General features: G+C 39.0%; 1 protein-coding gene across 2 annotated transcripts in view; it reads right to left on the reverse strand.

The window, feature by feature from the left end:
• Positions 1 to 21,219, reverse strand: part of grik2 (glutamate receptor, ionotropic, kainate 2) — a 272,974-nt gene that overhangs the window by 26,314 nt on the left and 225,441 nt on the right. For both annotated transcript variants that reach the window (XM_076736799.1, XM_076736798.1), the window contains exon 15: positions 12,844 to 13,069. In XM_076736799.1, coding sequence (XP_076592914.1) covers positions 12,844 to 13,069 — 226 coding nt within the window. The remainder of the gene's footprint in view (positions 1 to 12,843; positions 13,070 to 21,219) is intronic.

The following is a 21,219-nucleotide window of genomic DNA, read 5'->3' on the forward strand; positions in this document are numbered from 1 at the left end:
AAGTGAGTGTCCGTCTGTGGAAATGGATAGGCCTAAACCACAAAAGCGCAAGGGGAGCGCGGAGAAACTACGAGAAAAGAGGCTCAAAAGCGGAGGAGGAGGAGGAGGAGGAGGAGAAGGAGGAGAAGGAGGAGGAGGAGGAGGAGAGAGACATGACACAGCAGGGACAGATTGAGGAGGTCAGAATAGCTACTGTCAGCCTGGTAAGAAGTAGCCAAAATGTTAGCAGAATGAAGAGGGACTTTTCATGTAGGGAGGGCGGAGGGCTGTTTGTGTGTGTGTGTGTGTGTGTGTGTGTGAGGGCGGAGGGCTGTGTGTGTGTGTGTGGGGGGGGGGGGGGGGGGGGGCGGAGGGCTGTGTGTGTGTGTGTGTGTGTGTGTGCGCATGTCACTCTCGATTGGCATGCATTTGAGCGTTTGTCTGCAACCTGCACTGGTAAGCCACCTGCATTTTATATTGCGCGTTTCGATTGTTGTCGATGCAGAGAGGAGACAACTTTAAAAAAGTTATCCACAACAAATTAACGAGTGGTCGGCATCAGAACACCCTCAACTTTCTGAGATCTGAAGTCAGTCACGATTGGTCGAAATTGTTGTCAAACTTAGACTTAAAACATTTAATAGTAGCCTATAGAGCTTTGTGCACAACCTCGTCCTTGCTGGCTTGGAGGTGGTCACCCTAGCAGTGTTTCTTTGACAACCACTTTCACTTCAAGATGGGAATTGTGGCATCTCTCCCAAGATGAAAGTCTCTGTGAGTAGTGAAAGAACATATATTTTTTTAGCATGGTTACTCTCTTCCATGTAGGTTACTGTGCTTTATTTGAATTTTTGAAACAACACAATGTGCGCATATATCCTCTGGTATGTTGTGTGCCTCCGCATATCTAAATAATAAATAATCATGGTGGGCCGCCATGGCCAAAAATGCCAAGGCCATTTTTTGGTCCCAGTCCAGCCCTGCTTCTCACCCAAAGAGGTATAATGGGGAGTTGTCCGTGTGGTCTAGAGAGAATATTGTTTACTTATATAGATAATATATAAACCTGTTTCTTTTTTCATGATTGGTGTTTTTTTCTGATTTACTGGATATATTTTAAGCACAACAACAAAAAACAATTTTAACAATCTATTTTCCTTCTTGAAATTCATAGGAGTTATTTTCTCCCAGCATGCCCTCATTTCCTCCTGTGTGCACCATGCAGCAATATCCAGTCCTCTGTACTGCTCTGTAAAAATAGTCTCTAAGTAAAGACAGCATGTTTCTCACTAGAATCAACCATGTCTTTTATTAAATTCCTTCAAAGTCTTCATTACATACTGTGTATGACATGAGTCTGGACATAAATAATAAATAATAAACTGTAGTGTAACTAATCCAGGCTAGTTTGTTGTTATCAAGTTAAAATTATCTTGCAAATTCTCATTCAACTAATTTGGTATTTCAGACATAGAGGATTACTCTAATAGTGACTATACATAAAGCTGAGAAGCCACCTTAAACACATTGTAATGAAACCCATCCAAATCAACAGATTGAAAACAGTTTGTTCCCTTAATATAATCAAATTGAATTAAAATTGTTTTAAAGCTGCTGTACAAAATGAATACCTATGATTCAAGTTCATTTTAGTTTTAATGCCAGTTAGTTATATTTTAATAATCAAGAAAAAATCAATTCAATACCAGAATTCTATAAAATCTTTTAATTTGAGAGCCAGTCGCTGGTAACGGTGTCTTGCTTAGCTTTGTTTCTTGACTTGCCGAACTTGCAGTATTTAATGTAGGGTTAAGTGTTCCTTTGCGGCCTGAGAAAACTCACCTACTCTTTTAACTAAATAACCAATTTAAAGCCCCTCTTGGATTAGCTGAAACATACATGGTCGCAAAGGTGAAACCAGGCCTGTTTTTCTGAATTCATGAAAAGTTGACTTTTTAGAGATATACAGTAGGTCACAGGACAGTGATGCTACAAACACTACTGTAGATTAAACCACCAAACAGTGAATAAATTAGTTAAAATGAGCACAACCTTAAACGTCTACAGCATGAAACACTGTAAACATACATACTGATAGGGACCATTTCACTGTGCAATGAGTACATTTACTTTTGATACTTTTCAATAAATCTAGCTGATAAAACATGTATTTAGTAAGGTTTTGAATGCAGGACTTTTACTTGTCATGGATTTTTTTCACTGTATGGTATGAGTGCTTGACTTTTCACAGTGTACATTTTGCTGATAATACTTACATACTGTCACTTTGCATGCAGGACTTTTCCTTGTAATGATGCATTTTTGAAAACTGTGGTAATAGTAATTTATCTAATTAAAGGATCTGAACACTTCCTCCACCACCAGTGGAGTGCCAGTTGCAGTAGCCATGCCAGCATGCTGGATTCTGTAAAACATAGTGTGTTAACTCTCACAGGACTTAACAAAACACGTTCATTGTCATTACTTGCCAACTGATATGTTCAGTTCACTGTTGACCAAAAACATGGGCACGTTCAGTGAATGCACTCTTGAAGAGCATTCATACACAAGACTGTCTACAGGGCTCATGTCCACTCTTTCTACCTGTGTAGCTGTCTAATTAACACTGGCTGCCATGGTTAATATGTGCTAATGTTTTCACAGAGCTGCTACACTTTGGTGTAATAAGTCACCAAAAGGAGCCTTGAAATGTTCCCTCCTGCCCATGTGAGTCTGCAGAGAGCTCAGTGAATCCCCCCTCTCTTTTGTTTTCCCAGCAGCCTCTGCACCTCCTTCTCCTCCCCTTCTCCACTCAGGTAAAACACTCCAGCACCTTCCCCTGCTCTGCTGATACAAAGCAGTCATACATCAGGAACTCTGATTCAACCATAATGGTGAAGTCTTGTCAAAAAAAACAAAAAAAAAAAAGAATCCTGCCAGACTCCCACTCCCCAGATTGTGGTATACAGCCTATACACTACAATAGATGTTTATGCAGCTTGAATTATTTAAAAAACTAATAACGCCTATTATCGCAGACACTTAGAATGAACTCTCCCTGGAGCACAGGGAGGAAAACGTGTAGATTAGAAAACATTATCAATTGACTAGCTCCAATGGTGTAGCGATCTCTGTGATTAGTAGTTAGTATGCAGAGCCAGTTTAGCAGCAGTATTATGTAGTGGACCCAAGAGACCCTAAACAGTGACAATGATCAGCTGCGCTCCTGTAGTGGAGTGGAGCTTTGAGCAGCAGCTCTCAGCATTGTGGTAGTGTGGCTGCCGTCACAAGGCCATGTTCACACTCTTTAACATTTCTTCTGTCCTTCATCTCTGCCCAAGGGCTCTATCGTATCTGACTCCTTATTTAAGAGCAAGCCGGCCAGCATGTTTCAAAAGCATCTATCACCATGGTGATGGCAAATGTGGATTGCGCTCTGGTCCTACTTATTCATTGCCATCTACAGTAGATACCTTCCCTTCAGCTCCAGAGTGGAACAACAAGCCAGCGTCTGTCAGATAAATCACTTGCTACAACAAAGAAAATATGCAGCCTTGAAATTGGGCCCGCTCTGTCCAATCAAAACAAATGGAAAGACCTCTGCTGTGATATCATGGACTCAATAAACAGAAGCACTGTGTCATTCAGTCAAGACCTCTCTGGCAAGTTTCGTAACACACATTCATATGAGCATAAAATGGGTGAACAATCTAATGCCAGTCTCTCCTTTGTACCTGTGTTGTATTGAATTGTAAAATATTCTGCACACCCTCAGATCTTCCACCATTTTCATACAGAAAGGCAGATGGCATTACAAGGCTGGCCTTGGCTGTGAGGCTCTGCAAACACCACAGGCCTGTATACTCAGTTACTAATAACCTCTCAGAACTGACTCTGTATGCTTCGTGGTCAGGGCAGTGCCATTTTATCAGTACAACTCTTTGGTCTAGAGTACGAAACCTCAACATCTATGCATGAGAATTCAATAAATCAAAGTCCATGGCTTTCCTTATCTTCGGCTTCTTCATTACATCCAGAATCCATTACTAAAATAGCATTCTTTATGGTACATCATCCAGAATAAATCCCAGTTCATCCACATTTAATTCAGAATCCCTCTCAGTCACGAAGCCCTCAAAAACTAGACTGCCTCCTACCTGACTGTTCCCACCATCCAGGATCAAAACCCACACGTGGCATGACAGGGCTGTCCATTGGTGGGATTGCCTCTGCAAAACACATCTGTGATTGCACCAATCTTCATTGAAGAGTTTACTCAAAACTCCCATATGTGCTATTAATTTTTGATGTACCAACTTCACCTTGTGTGGTTTTACTTCCCTAGGATTGTATTCATGTAGCTTGTTATGTAAAACATTTGTGAGTATCTTAAGAAGCTATATGAATAAAAATGTTTTAAACACCATATGTGATCTATCTCTAGATAAAGGTTAATGGGGGGCGATTCACATGAGATAGAGCAGGTCATCCACTAATCTGTGAATTGGTGGTTTGACCCCAGCTTTTCCTGTCCACATGCTGAAGTGTTCTTGGGCAAGACACTGAACCCCAAGTTGTTCCCAATGTGCAGGCCAGTGCCTTGCATGGCAGAAAATGTACACTACTAATTCAAATGACTTAGACCTACTTTGTAATGAAATGTATTTTGTCATCTAGGAATGTTAAATCTTCTCTAACAAGGTTTAGATTATCACAATTCCTGTTATCAGAAGAATTTGCTTCAACAAATTAGCAGCTGTATTTGATATTTTTTTATGTTACACCTTTTTTCTTCTTATGTCCTTGTAGTCCTGATAGAAATTTCTTTAGTTTCAACATTCACATTGATTAGTCATCATCAGATGTGATCGTATAAGGAAAAACAAAATGAATTAGAACACTTAGCTAATGTGTGAATATAAATATGATGCAGTACACATTGCTGTGTTAATAAACAAGGTGAAGTGTACTGGAAGTGACATCAATCAAATCTCACTGGGACTGAAAATATAGTGATCATTTTCTCCTGAGTCTGGTTGGCTGAGAAATGGAGGAATGTGTCTGGTTGGCTGAGAAATGGAGGAATGTGTTGTTATCCTTGTCATTGCTAAACAGAATATGTTAATTTGGTAGCTGAAAACAGGCCTCTGCATGTGTGCCCATAAAAGAGGCACTTAATCTTCCAATTCAGGCAAGAGTGGAGAGTGAATGACAGGCCATGCTGAATCCAGAATACGACACATAGATGTAATCTGCCAGATCAAAGGAGAGTAATAGAGCAAAGATCCCTCATGCATTGTCTGCCAATGAGGAAAAAAATAGAAATTCAAATGTGCTGCAGTGCCTGACACTGAACATGTGTATTTTTAGCACACAAAGAGCAATTCTGCTTTCTTTTGAAAACATGGAGAGATTCATTTTGCATCTTAAGACTAGAAACAAACGCAGTGAACAGCAAATAAATATGTGTGAGTGTTTTAAATGATAATACTCTGGGGGTTTTGATCAAATGGAAAGCATTCTAGAGTCAGTGTTGTAAGTATGTAGCTGCTCTAGATTTGGCTTTGTTCTTACACTTCAGAAATTGATACTTTCTTTCATTGACAAAGCTAATCGATGCAGTTTGGGATATAAGAGGTCAAAATTTGCAGGTGCTGTATGAGGTATTATGTGCTATGTTATGTGGTCTAGTTTTGTCAAAAAGCTGCTGGATAACATCTTAAGTTTCGGCTAGCTCCTCCAGAAACCTTTGTCAATGTGTATGCTTTACACAGTAAAGCCTAATAAGCATTTATATGAACACATCAGTACAGTCAGGAGAGATAACTGTAAATTTATACATTTACACAAGTATAAATCTGTATGAACATGCATATTCCAGACTGCGTATACATAAATACATGTCCATTCCTTTCACAGTTGCACTTTATGTGGTAATTTAACCCATCTTCTTTCAAAACAGTCACTATGGCCATGGATTTTATAACTGTTTTTTTCTGTGTATTCATGGGCTTTCGTGTCCAATCTCTTGATTATTTTTAAATGAGTTACTCTCAACATTCTGTTTATCTTTGTCATCCATTATTGCAGGAGGCATTTTCATAAGGTTTCATATATGTTCTGATAATTTGTGCACATTAATTGCTATTTATTTTTGTGTCACAAATGACAATTTCATACCTTCAAATTAATAATCCTTGTACATGTTCTGGTCCCTCATGTATTACAAGTGGATGTTATGCATGCTGCTGCTTTAAAGCACTGGAGAGTGGAGACTCTCAGAATTTTATTTACAATCCAAATCTACAAGTCACATCCTATCAAAGGGCAAGGTTAGTGAAAGTTCAATCAGGAAGACCACTTTTCATATGCTTTCTTTTCCTGCCTCCAATTCAGACAGCTTACCCTCATATTCTTTGTTTTTAAATGAAGGGCCTTCTAAAGAATTGATGTCCCTGCAGTATCTTCACTCTGTGTAAGCTCTCTGTCTAATATCCTTTCTATGTCACACACATCCCAGAGTGTGCTCAGAAGGTGACAAACGTGGTGGGGAGTTAAGGGTTGGGGTAAGTTGCCGCAGGTCACCCCGCTGGAGATCTTCTATCGCACAGAAATGCATTCAATATCCTTCCTGTTTATGAGGCAAAGCTGAACAGCCTGGCGGGCGGCAGCAGAGACAGCACGAAGGACAGCAGCCTGCCGACAAGCAGCACAGACACTTCCCCCTTACCCTGTTTGATTAATGCAGCCTAATGAAGCTAAATTAAGATTGATAGTCATCAGAAAGAGAGACAAAAAGAAAGGATGGATGATGAATAATGCAGAGCCTCCTGAGACTACAGTCTGGGCAGAGGAGGAAACAGTGGCTGCACAAGCTGCCTGTACAAAATGGGCAGATTAAACCTGTGATTTGAGTACAGGCAGCAACTGTTTTAATGACCTATTGGAAATACACATACACACTGTCAAAAAAAAAAAAAAAAAAACCAAAAACATAAACATAGCTTTGAGAGTATCCAGTATAGTAAACACTGCGAAAAACACAAAAATGCTTAAAGAGAGGAAAAGAGGAAAACTAATCTTAACTTCATGCTGTGAGACTGTGAAGGACAGCAGACAGTCATGGTGCAGTCATCAGCCATGCTGAGTGTCCAAAAAAAAGGAGACAAAATGTACGTCCATGTACACAAATCCTATAGATAAAATTTTGTGATTATTTCACAAACTGCTGTGAGACTGATTGTTCATTAATTTCCCATGAATTTTGGGGGCCAAAAATATACATAGCAAATTTCATGGCAATGTGGCTGGTAATGTTGTTGAGATATTAAAGTAACAGACAGACAGACTGATTAACCATCATGTTATGTTATGTAGGTTATGTAGATCTACTGTAGACGCAGAGCTTAGTGCTGAATTTGAGTGGTCCAAAAATTTCCAAATATACTTAGTATATTAGGCTGAATTTTGGTGAAAAAAAAAAAAAAAAAAAAAAAAGATACACAAGACATCCACTATATCTTCAGCTGATGGAATAGTGCAACCATAGAAAATATGAAGGGTTTGAATATTTTACTGTAGGAGAAGCTGCACTTTTATTAGTTAATGTTCTGAAATGGGGCAGTTGTGAAATGGTTGCAGTTGTGGTTGGGTTTAGGTCCAGGAACTACTTCATTTTCGGAAAAGATCGATGACTTTTGGCTTCGCTTTTGGTTTTGCACAGGACACAAACTCCAGTCTCCAGGGTGAAGGTCTTGTGCGAACATCTAATAATGATGCAGATGTGTTTACAGTGAAGTCAGGTGAAAGCCTGGTGCATCTCATACAGACACCGAAAGTTACATTGTGTGTCTGTATGAGATGTTGAGGGGCGTGACAAAACATTGGTGTTGATGACCTGGGAATGAGACCAAGGTCATATAACTGTCTGACACTGAAAAACAAGATGATTTTAATAAACCTTCTAGTAACGTACATGCAAGTTAAAGGAAACACTAAAATGGCTTGGAGGTTAATTAATAAACAAATTAATAAATCATTATTATTCATAGGTCAGCTTCTGGTGAAAGAATTACATCATTCTACAGTTGTGCTGTAATAGTAATTGTGTCAGATATGGTATTGTACTACATGCAATCATACAAGTTGTACAAGTTCTAAAAGTTTCTTAGAGAAGTTGCACTTTTGTGATGAAAATGTACATTTAACTTTACTCAACTGTACTTTGTTTTGTATGTCTAAACTCAGGAACTAGTTGCTTGCTCTTTTCTGTCATTCACACACACACACACACACACACACACACACACACACACACACATCTGTTTATCTTGCTCTTTTAGACTAGTCAGAGGTTGAACTACATTTAACTTTCATTTTCTGCTATAGCATGGACTGGCTCACAATGCTTTCTTACTGTGTGAACAAAATTCATATAGTTCCTGGACCTTGAACAGTGCTATTGCCAGAGCACAGGTTTTTCTAAGTCCAGGAATTACAGTTGAGGAACTAAATTTAGACTCTCATTTCTACCAATTGAAATGCAGCTAAATGGTAAATGGACTGCATTTACGTAGACCTTTTTTCCAATGCGATTTACAATTTGCCTTTCATTGACACTGACATACGCACACTTACACGCCAATGGCTGCAAGCTGCCGTGCAAGGCATTGGTCCAATCATTGGGAGCAGTTGGGGCTCAGTATCTTGCTCAAGAACACTTCAATGTGTGGCCATGAACCCTGAAATTAATGAACGACCCTCTCTACCTGCTGTGCCACACGTTCGGGAAAGTTTCTGTGTTTTTAAAATGAGTTCTGTGCTCCTGGAAACTGTATTGTAATGGCAACATGCTAATGTCGTCAATAATGATATAAGGGGAAAAAAAGGTTACAGCTTACATCACAAATCTATTTAGCTATCTTAAGCGAAACCAAAACAGCAGTGAACTTCTCGGGACACACATAGGAACCATCTTTGTTGTACAACAGCCCTTGATATGTTCAAATGTCTTGAGAATCAACAGAATTCGCAGGTGGAGGTTTCATGTAGTTAACACACCATTAGCAATGACTAACAGCTGGAAGGTGAACTAAGTCTGTCCATTACTGAGCTGAAGGAGCTGCCAAGGGACCAAGGGCTGAGTGCTGTGGCTCTATCATGGCCCAAGTACTAATGCAGGCCGACACCTACTCTCCATTCAAGTCAATGAGATATATGCTAAATGGCCTGGCTACATGGGAATACAGGCTGCATATGGTAAAGGGTACTAAAAGGGTAGGATTAGCAATTTAAATACCTTGTTCTGACTGCATGTGAATGGGCCACCAGGGAGTAATGATGCTAACACCCCTCCTTTCTTCAGTACGGACAATCTGTGTGGTGCACAAGCTGCCACAGGCCAACACTCACTTTTCCTTCATTCTATTCACCCTCTTCAGCCTCCTTTTTTCTTTCAATGACACACACATGCACATACATGTATAATATGAATAAAGGCATATATTGTTACCTATATAGTCACAAAACATATGGAATGTATGTTTCATGCCATAGTCAGGTGTACTGTACATTCAACTCAGCATACAGACACACAAATGTAAACAGGCAAACACACACACACACACACACACACACACAAACACATAATGTAGCAAACCTTCAAAAGGAGCACATCAGTCAGGAAATGCAATCAACCAAAGCAAATATAGCCTACCTCCACTGTTTTCACACACAGCAAAACATTCACTCAAATTACCCTCTGTGGCTGACCAGCAGAGCATACACAAACAGCAGCAAACGACCTTGCCAACACTCACAGTCCCAGAGGACATTTCCCTGATTTGTCAGGAGGATGCAACTACTGGATATAATCTATCCTCCACGGTGGGCGATTTTTAAAGGTAGATGCTGATGATTTTTGGACTGGAGTTGCCAATTATGGATAATTTCCTTAAATGTGAACATTTTCAAATCAATGTACGGGTATTTCATTTCATCAAAAAAGACAATTATTAATTCTAGTGGTAATCAAAGAGTTTCTGAAGATACCAAATATGTCAGTTTGAATTTTGGGGACATTCATAAGATTTCCATTTGATGGGATGGCACAGCCATAAAAACTTGTCACGGGTTTGAAAATTTCACTATTTAAATAAAGACAATGTAGCTTCAGAAAAGAGCTGATGCACAATATGCAAAACTGTCAGTGGAGAATAAGATGATTTTGACAAGCTTAGTGCTACTTAAAGAGAAATAAATGCGTAAAGCTCGATATACAGGGTAGCATGTCATATTGACAATCATGGATCCCCAAAATTATTCAGTGAAACATTGGCTATTGGATGATCCACCACACCTATACACCACACTACTTTTAAAGTAGTATGGTGATATTCCTTATGTTATTAAAACCTACTAAACAAATCCTGTGAAACGACCCAAATCAACAATGCACAAATTCTACTATACTATAAACTATTGTGTGCGTGTTGAAAGTCTGATATATCTTACTCATCTAGGCCATAGAGCTCCACATCATTAAGCCACACTGTTACACTGGGTGACATGTTCCTTCTTTACCATGACCTTACACATAGTTTCTTTGGAATCAATCCCACATACACCATCCTGCTATCCCAAATACTCACTAGACAACCAAATGTGGATTACAAATGCACAATTTTTTCATGTTTGAGCAACGTTTTCAAAAAACTACAGCTGCTGTTTTGACCAGCTGTTTTTTTTTTTTTTTAATGAAATTACTGAGCCTTTTTAAATATGGAATATGTGTAATGCATGTAATGTAATGGCGGTCACTGCGGCTCAAGAAGTACAGAAGGTCGGTGGTTCAATCCCTGGTCTTAATAGTCTACATGTCAAAGTATCCTTGGGCAAGATACTGAACCACAAATTGCTCCCAGTGCTGTGCCATGTGTGAAAATGTGTGTGAATGGTTAATGCTCATAATGAGCAGGTGGCTTAGCAAACATCATACAAATTTGTGTGTGAATGGGTGAATGCAGACTTGTGTTGTAAAAGCGCTATATAAAAACAGTCCATTTACTATTTAATTTCAATGCATGCCTTTAGTAGGAACCAATGGGCCTGGAGCCACAAACAGCATAGGGAAGTCAGAAAGTGTTGAGACAGGGGCCGAAAACATCATTCACAATCAGATGATGTGTATATGTATGTGTTGTGTTCATCCAGGCAAGCATAATATGCATATTAAATAAACCAGAAGCACTGTTCAGAATAATAGGACACACCTTTCAAGTAACCAGTGCTTTCGTGCTTCAGGTTTATTAGACTGGCATTCATTGAGACAGAATGTTACTCAAAAGCCTGGATTGAAGGAGGTATAAACACTATAAGATGAATTTTACGATCTCTCCATGAATGCATATGAGCAAGAGCAGCCTTTTGCATGAGGTCATCCTGTTAAATTGTCTGATAGTTGTAATTCAGGAGGTACTTCACCAGAATTTTTCTTCTCACTGCGTTTGTAACAGGATTATGACAATCTGCTACTGAGCCCTGTAATCAAATGTTGCACCTCCACACACACAACGTGTAATGTGCCACCCTCCCTATTCATACCTCTATTTATGTTACACCGTTACACTCTGCCTGCTGGAGATAGCCCCGGGATTTTCCCTGCTAAGTATGCCTCCACATGGGTTACCCTCAGGGATGTATTGCTGCATAAACACATCAGAATGCAGTTTACACTGCTTTGCGTTCACAACATTTTATAGAAATGTTCCTGACCTACATTATGATATACATGAAGGTAGGATCATATTTTTGCTCCACCTTTTGATCTGCTACTGCATTACTGGTTAAATTTGGAGACAGCATCACCAGGGAGGATTATCAGTCATTACCATGGAAGAATCAAACAACATGTTTGAAATGTATAAACTCATAAGATATGGTGAAACGCCATCCAGGGTTGAATAAGAAGACAGCTGAAAAAATGACACTCTCAAACATCTTGTAAGGATTTGGAAACTAAATCCAACTAAAGACAGACATCCAGACCATGAAGCACTGACTGCTATACCCTTACCTTGCGCTGCAACAGCTGTTTTTATATGCTTCCTTCTCATAATGCAAAAACATCACAAACATTTTACAGACTGTTGGTAGAACAGGCTCATTGGTAACACTATATTTTATGGGTCTGTAATTTTGGAATAGTTTCCTCACAATTACACATACTTATTATAAAGGAAATAGAGACAGTGTTCAATTGCTACATGTCCATGGAATTGCTGGTGTTACCTTAACAGTATTTCACTCAGTTCTCACTAATAAAGAATGAAACTACTAAATTACCCAGTTCTTTGCAATAAACCTGTTGGAAATTATTCAGAAATTATGGACCCATAAAATGCAAGCATTACATGGCTAGCTCACCAAATGTGTGTGTCCAGTGTTGCATTCTGTGATTAATCATTTTAAGTTTGAATCATACATACTGTATGTGAGTACATCATAACACATACATGATGAATACATTGTAAACTCTTGTTACAATCGTACAAATACATCACCCCTCAATGCATTGACACAACAAGACAGTGTTTGAACTTGGTTACTTGAATTAACAGTTGTGAAAGACTGAAAGGGAATACAAGTCAAAGAAAGCAGCTTTGTCCTGTCGTTGCCTGCCACATCACCTCTCATTGCAACACTGAAACCTGCAACTAACATTTTGTCATGTGAAGAATTTCTGATTTCACAAGGCATGTTACCAAACATTGACTAGCCGGTAGTTTTTTGAATGCACATGTTACATGAATAAGAAACTTGTGTTTTGCCATAGCAAAACATGGTGTGTTATAATTGTATACATACCCATTGGGGTGCCAACCCCGTAGGCTTTAGAATCAATGAGGCCTCCAATTTGGGTGAGGTTGCAGTTGCGCTGCGTGACAAACTCGATGGTGGTGGACTCCATGAGGAATGCGTAGTCTGAGGTGAGCACACGGTGAATGCCTTCCTCAATGTTCTTTACCATCACTGAGTGCCTCCGGCTGCTCATGAACTCCCACATCTTATCATATGTGGAGATCTTGGTTTTCTTTGAGGAGACACAGATTGGCATCATGAGTAAGAAAATAAATCAGAACTACTTGGACACAAAACAATTAAAAATTAAATTTTGAACAATCCAAAATTTAATTATGTCACAAATTCATAGTAAAAGCTACTGTGTTGTGATGGATGTACAGTTGGATGTTGGAGACTAATGTTCTGATAAAAGAAACAAGGAGCACTCATATCACTCATTTAAATACTGTCAATGAACACAGCTCTGTACACAGAGACCTGCAGAGCCATTTGCATTCAATTATTTTCCAAATTTCAGTAGGAAAATATGCCATCTGCTTCAGCACAACTTTTCTTGCAGCTCCAGCAGCACTATCTGCTTTCTGTCTGACTCAGTCATTATTGCTTGTGAGGAGAATGTAGGCTGAAGCAGACGAGCATGCCGAAGAACAGCAGTAGTGTGATTTTGTGTGACCCCACATCTCTGCTGTCTGTGCTGCTGCTATCGTCTATAGTTGTGAGAAGCAGCGGTGTTGTCAGTGGCAGTGTGCCTTGCTTTCTACACCTGTAATCATGTAGAAAAATCTGAGAGTGCATTACTCTCCAGGGGAGCAGATTTGAAGGTATTTTTGAAGCCATTTGAAACCTAATTAAGTCACATCTTCAAGGTCCTGCCCACCATTATTGTGTGTAATGACTTTTTGTGGCTGGTCGATATTTTAGATCAACTGGGTGATTTGCAGAGTGCCTATCAGAATCTTTTGGAGTCACCCTTGACAAATCAGGTGATTGAGCATGCAAGCTTCAGACTGCTGATAAGGCAAGAGCATTGGCTGTGAATACGCGGGAGTCAGATAACCACCTACACTCCAAGTCAGGCAGAAAGCCAAGGTGTGCTTCCCAGAGCCTCCACAAAGGGATCCAGAGCTGATTACACTTCAACCATACGAGAAATTTTGGAAAACGCAACTGTTTTTTTCAGATTTATTCACATCTGGAGGATCTGGAGGATAAAAAAGCTGTCAATATTAAATAGCAAACAAGTCCAAAGTAATCCAACCATAGGACGTCACATCCTTTGTTTTTAACAAATTGAATCTGAATATTCCAGTTCCTTCAATAGCAAGAAACATACCAGGTCCAGACTCCTCTCCATGGTCTGATCCTCTCATGTCATCATTTGCCTGATAAAGTTTTCATCTGCCCCCTTTGCTGAATAATCCTGTTCACATACCAGCAAAAACTGCTGGTTAAACCCTTCATCACATTGGAGCAGCTGTAGGTTAGCAATGTATTATGACCGATCTCCTTCTGTATTTACATATGAGCTGTAGATTTTAGTGATGCATTTTGTTCTGAATGCCCTTAAATCACAATCACTGAGAGGTCAACAGCCCCAAGATGTGTGTTAGGCAGCAGTGAGTGATGTGGAGTTATGGGAAGAAAAGCACTATCCAAAACCAGTATCAGTTTTAGTTACATCAACACAGTAAGTGAGTAATCCCCTCCATTACTGCTTGAGTTAGTCTTTACACTGTGTATTAACTGGTTTGTGTCACACAATTGCTTAAACTAAGAAACATTCAAGATGGAAGAGATATCAGATCCTTCAATTTGTAAATGAAAGGAGCTTTCAAAACAATTTGTTGACCAGTTGATATAGTTTGCCAATTCAGTATGGGTTTGTGAAGACAAATCATTTAATATTTACTAGACTTTTACTATACTTACTTACTCATTTCCCCAATCTGACACAAAATCCACAGAGAGTAATTACATATAGGCGTAACAAAACAAAACATGGAACAAGCTATGATAAATCTAAAAAACACCCTGCGTATTTTCATAGCAATCTTGCTACACACATTAAGGACAATGAAAAAAAGTGAATTCTCTGTTACATATTCCTTACATTTCTTATTTTTATTTTATTTTATTTTTTGTCAGTTTTTGAAACACCCCACAAACTCAATTTTTTTTTATTCTGGGGGGAGCTCAGTGGTCTTTCGAGGTGTCTTTTTGAGAGCTAAGATCCCCTGGCTCCACTCTAATTTGAACACTGGTTAATAAACAAAAGTGCAGAGACGGTCATGTTTTACAGGTATTTGGTCAAAAAGTATTTGACAGATTGAACTTATGACCTGATTATGGTGCTGGATCACTGGGATTTATCATCTGGGAATCACGAATGCCTGTTCCAAATTTTGTGCCAATCCATCAAAAGGTGTTTACTGGATAAGTGGAAATTTTCATTTGCTGGTTGCTCTACATTTCAGGTCAGAGGATCACCAATCATCTGGGCTCCATGGATATCTACCAAACTTCCTGTCAGTTTGTCCTGTAGTTGTTGAGACATTTCACTCAATACCAAAAAAATGTCAACTTCACAGCAGTGGTAGGTGAAAAACCAAATCTGCAGCCACCACCAACCACCATCTTTCCTTACCCTTAACCAAGTGTTATAGCTGTCTAAACCTAACAAAATGAGAGGCACAAGAAGCAACCCTGAGTTTCAAAGTAATGTGTTTTATTCAGTCAACCATCTACCTTGAGCTCCTTAGCACAACTTCTGCAGTTTAACCAAAATGCACGATAACTAGTAGAGTGAAAAAGCAGACAGACAAGGTTGACAGAAGACATGATTGTCCCCACAGATCGAGTTTAAAAACCTCTGTTAAAATTGATATTGATAGGATACTTAAACTATCCACTGAGACCCAAGAATTGCATTTTTGACACTGATGCCAAGTGTTGTTGTCAGTCTATCCATCACTTTGGTCCAGAACAACTTCTGGCCAAGATTTCCATTAAATTTGGAATGGACGTTTGTGGTCCCTTGATAATTATTCCTACTGATTGTGGTGAATGCCTGAGCTCTCTTCTAGCAATACTTTGGGATCATAGTTTCCATTGATCAACTCCTTAGTGACTGACCAGTTGTCTGTGACGGCTGTGGTCTCGGGTCACTGTGTTCTCCTTTTTTTTTCTCCCACTGCGTTTTTCTTTTCCACTCTCACTCAGCAGGATGGAGCGGGAGAGAGGTGGACCGATCTACTCGGGGAGCAGACTCATGAGCCACACCTGCACCTCATCAGCTATTAGCTCGGCTTCTTAAGCCACCTCATGCTCCACTCCTGTGCCGGACTTTTCTCTTGGTTCCATGCCGAACGCAGCTCATCAGAATAGATCGCTCGTCTCTCGTCTCGCTCCTCCTGTGTGTTTTTCAGACAGCTTGTTCACGTCACTGTGAGTTTTTTCATAGTCGCTTTTTGTTACTAGTTTGTTAGATAGTCTCCCAGTTGTCTGGTGAGTTTTGAGTTACGTTATTTTGTTACTTTTGCTCTTTTGTTTTTTACCCTTTTTCCTGTCAGCGGTGATTCTCAGTTCCTCTCGCTTGTAAGCGTTATTCCCTGGTTCAGGTGATTTTTTGTTTGAACTTTTGATTAATAAATCCTGGTTTCCAACGTCTCTGCCACTGGGTCCTGGCCTTCCTTTTCCACAAACCATGACATTGTCTCAAAAATTAATAATTTCTGAGATTTTCAACAAATAGTTGAAAGTAGTTTCCAGAGGAAAAAACTATTTCCATTTTGGCCTTTCAGCTTTCACCTTCCATCATCCTGAGGCCAACATGTCAACTTTGCTTTGAGTACAGTCTGCTAATATCAAGTCTAATGTGATTTGTTTTATCGATTATTTCTTTCTTTTTACATTATTTAGCTCCACACTGCTATTTAGCGCAAACTGGGCCTTTAGAATATTTAAAAGTAGAGCCACTCTTCATCCCCAGCATAAGCAAACTAGTTCAAATGCAGTTTTCAGCCAACAGCAACATTTTAGAGGCATGGCTCAACTGCAAAATGCAGCTAAAGACAAACACTTTAGCGTGACTGTTTGTCTTTTGGGTTGCATCCTGTGTTTACCAACAGTTGACACTGGTTTCTTAGCCATGACTACGACCTTTCAATAACCTTAACCAAGAAGATCTGGTTGTCCAAGCACTTCATCTTCATCTCAGCCTTGATACACTATGGTAACTCCTGCTTAAAAAGGAATTGAAAGACCATGAAAGCCCTGACTGATGTGCTAACTCCATTGTCATCATCATTATTAAATATGTGGCTGCTGAGGTATTAAGATTAATATTACAGTTATGTTGTTAACGTTGTAACAATTGAAGCAGGAGCAGACTGAACACACTATTTAGATGAAGACAGTCAGACGCATTATGAATGGTAATGTGAGCATTTACTAAAGTACCTTGAAAAAAGTAATGAGATTGGTTATCTTAGAAAAAAAGAACTCACGACATAGTTAGTGACCATGAATCTTTAAATTAATCTGAGCACAGCTATTCTAATCAGCAAAGTTCTTTACAAAACAGCCCATTTTGCTCATTAGGAAGACTTCTTGCTGCTCTGTTACTGCTGTTTGACATGATATCTCCTCATGATTCACACTGGACTATCCTCTGTCATAGATTAAGCAATTTTTAAGCAGTTTTTGCAAACAAAATAAAATGCTATTGGAAATCACTGACTGACTGATGATTATTTGGCCTGTTTATTGCTGTGATAGTTTCTTCAGGTTGCTTTGAAAATGTACAGTGTGAACAAAGTGTTATTGTCAGAGATAATCTACTGAATGATGCCTTTGTGTTGTAGCTATTGAGCAATGAATACAGTCTAATAAGCATTCAGAGCACAAGGTCTTGACAAAGCATTCTGCTCAGTTTCTATTTTATGCAAAAAAAAAAAAAAAAAAACATATTTAAATTCCTAACACAAACCTCAACTTCCCATTCAAAGAAATCCCCTGCAGGCCCTGTTAGACAGCTATACCACCCTTCTACAGAAAGTTCAACTTCTTCTCTGAAAACAAGACATTAATTGTTCTATTTGCTCCACTTCTCTGAGCTGTGCAAGTAAAGGAGGAGAGAGGGTTTGGGTCAGCAAGCTCTGAAACATCACGTAACAGCTTAAAGTAGCCTTGGAGCCTATTTTCTGTCCAACAGTGCAGAGTCAACAAGATAACAAAACAAACTACAGCTGCTCTCCAGGGCCTTGGGGAACAGGACACAGAAGTGCACAGTAATCATCCCAGTTCTGTAAAATCAAATATCAGACTTAAAGAGGGCAGAGCCATTTAACACAATGACGTGCAAGACTATATTCAATTTTCATTAAGAAAAGTGTAGACTAATGCATGGTCTTGTGAGATTCACCACTCACCATTACCAAAGTTCTTTAATGGGTAAGTTAGTTAATAAGTTACAGTGATAGTTTATTACACTATGATGTTGGGGGGAAGGGGATTGGATAATAGTGTTCCAGTGTTTAGAACACTATGTAAACAGGCCTAAAGAAGGTGTACAGTGTATGTAACCATAAGAACAGTCTGGCAATAAGAGCCATTTTGGAATTTTAAAAATGATAAATGATGCTTGTGTTTTTAAAAGAGAGCTTAACACACACACACACACACACACACACTATACTTAATATAATCCAGTTAATGATATTGATTATAGTCAGTTAATTCTGCACACCTCTGCACACCTGGTCAATCCACAGTTACGTCAATTCTGCGTTCAGAGAGGGGGTTTGTCTCAGAGAGTGAGACCACACCATTTGTCTCACCTGTCCATATTTGTAACCATGCTTTTCAGTGTATTTGTTAACCCAGTATGATGTACAGTCTGACTTCTGGCAACACTTACTGTCCCAGGTTTGTTTGTGTTTATAATCATATTTTGTGACAGTTATATCAATATTGTCTGTTGTATCAAGACAGAGAAGTTTTTTCTTTTTTTTACATCAGTTATTAGTTACTCATTTAATGTGTTTCTAATATTTAACCATACTTATTTGGTTCTAACTTAGCCATAGGCATCATGCTTTCCAGGAATGAAGCAGGGTGGCCACGTAACACTTCCTGCTTTCATGGTCTGGCGTTATCAATGATGTCACACGTTGTACCAAGTGTGAGTATAATGTCTTTAATATGTTTTGCTGATTAACATTTGTTTCATCTGTAGTGGTTATAGAGTTGGTAAGTTAAACTTAAGATACAATGCACTGAAACTTGTTACCTCATGCTTCAAAGCCACACAGAGGTACAGAGAGTATCACATTTTAATAATCACCTCTTAAATGATACATGTGCACTTTTCTAGTAAGTTAATAGTAATTAAACCCTCAGAACAGAAGTCGCAGAAGTGCTAAATGTCACTGCTGTAAACACCCAGTATCTGTTTTTCTGTGTAGAAGAAATTACTTTCTTACTGGACGTGGTCTGTTTTATGTTCCCTGTTTCTTAAGAAGAGGAGGTGGACTGTTCAGCAGCGTGTGTGTTTGTGTGTGCAATCATGTCTGTTCAACTTACTTCTACTGTAGATGTGACTATGTCTTGATTTATGTCTTTCTGATCAGATTTTATTTTAATTAAAACTGAGTGAGAACACATGATGTGGTTTAGCTTTTGCGCATACAGTATTGAGCACGCGCGTGTGTGTGTGTGTGTGTGTGTGTGTGTCTGTGTGTCTGTGTGTGTCAGTGAAGCCTTGAATTGCGATCAACAACACACACTCTGTTGGTCCTTATCAAGACTCTGTGTTTGCTGCTTGCCAAAGTAGTTTCCGAATTTTTCAAAGGGCCCTAATCAAAAGAATCCTGAGAGCAATGGGAAATGGCACAGAGGTTTTGTCAGCACAAACAACTGTGCTTTTACGAAGCATCTCTCATGCTAGATTTTACACATACTGTTTATGACACTGTTGACACTAAATGCAAGTGGCTATAAAAGGAAAAATAATTCTGCACTCATAGTTACATTTGTGGCTTTGTCAGCAGGATAGATACTATATATATCACTACTGTATTGCAGAAAAGAAATCACATTGCCTTTTTCATTTTTATACCCTACAGTGTCTATTTCACGAGATGGAATGATACCTTTATGATCCATGCAGCGAAATTTAGAGAAAGACATCAAATATGAACCAGATTACAAAGCAATTGAGAATGCTCAATGTGAATAACATGTTATGGAAAAATGTACTAATAGAGAGTACAGGCAAATATGATCTAGAATTTATTTTGAGGGTGAGCACAAATAATAATAATAATAATAAGAAGAAGAAGAAGAAGAAGAAGAAGAAGAAGAGGAAGAAGAATAACATTAGAACCAATTCAGACAAAGAATACTTCAATTAAAATATTGACCTGATCTGTAGCTGTTTACCCCAAAACAGTAGTTAAGTACTCACAGCCATCATGATCTTTATTGAGCACACTGCCAATGCATTCAAAGCACATCACACTGAATTTTCTCAGGCCAACAAGGCCTCCAATCAGAACAATAGAATAGGTCCTTGCCCTCAGAAAGGGCGCCAATGAAAATTTTCTTATCTGATGTCCCTTTCAGTATATACCAACCCACACATGACCATTACAAAAATGAATAAATTGTTTACTGAGCTGCACTGTTGAGCAAGTAACTTTCAAAATATTATTTTCAAAATATCAATATTACTGTCTGTGTGATGTGCTACTTATTACAGTGGTTTTGCAATATAATAATCACTGACGTAGTAAGTAAGGAAGTAAATAAGTATGTTAACTTCTAAACCACCCTAAATCAGCTCCGTGCAGACTCATGCTTCAGCTCTCTCTCACAATAGTAACCACGACCTGACCATTTTATTTAGGCATGAAGTCTATTTTTCAACAATAAGCATGGAGAAGTGAAGTTGATGCCCAATAAAAAGACACTGACTGAATTTATTTACATTTTGCAACTTGGTGGAGCAGAGTGCTGCTATCTGGACAGTCAATCTCACACACACACACACACACACACACACACACACACACACACACACACACACACGTGTTTAGTGACTGCACTGTGTGTTCAGAACATTGTGGTTTATGGTGATAATTGTCATTTTTGTGCTGGGTTAGAGGTGGCTGTTACCCAGCTGTATTTGCTGACCTGTGTTTCTAAAATAATCTTCCCTGTGTTGATTATTAAAAGGTTGACATCACTGATAGCTGCTGAACACTTAAGTTTGGGTGATAACGCATTACTTGATGTGGTACATTATCATTTTATCATCACTATCATTCATTTGGAGTCGTGTTTGTGTCCACTGGGTAAATGTAAGTAATATTCATTCTC

This window comes from Chaetodon auriga, chromosome 8 (assembly GCF_051107435.1).
Source record: "Chaetodon auriga isolate fChaAug3 chromosome 8, fChaAug3.hap1, whole genome shotgun sequence".
NCBI classification, from domain to species: Eukaryota; Metazoa; Chordata; class Actinopteri; order Chaetodontiformes; family Chaetodontidae; genus Chaetodon; species Chaetodon auriga.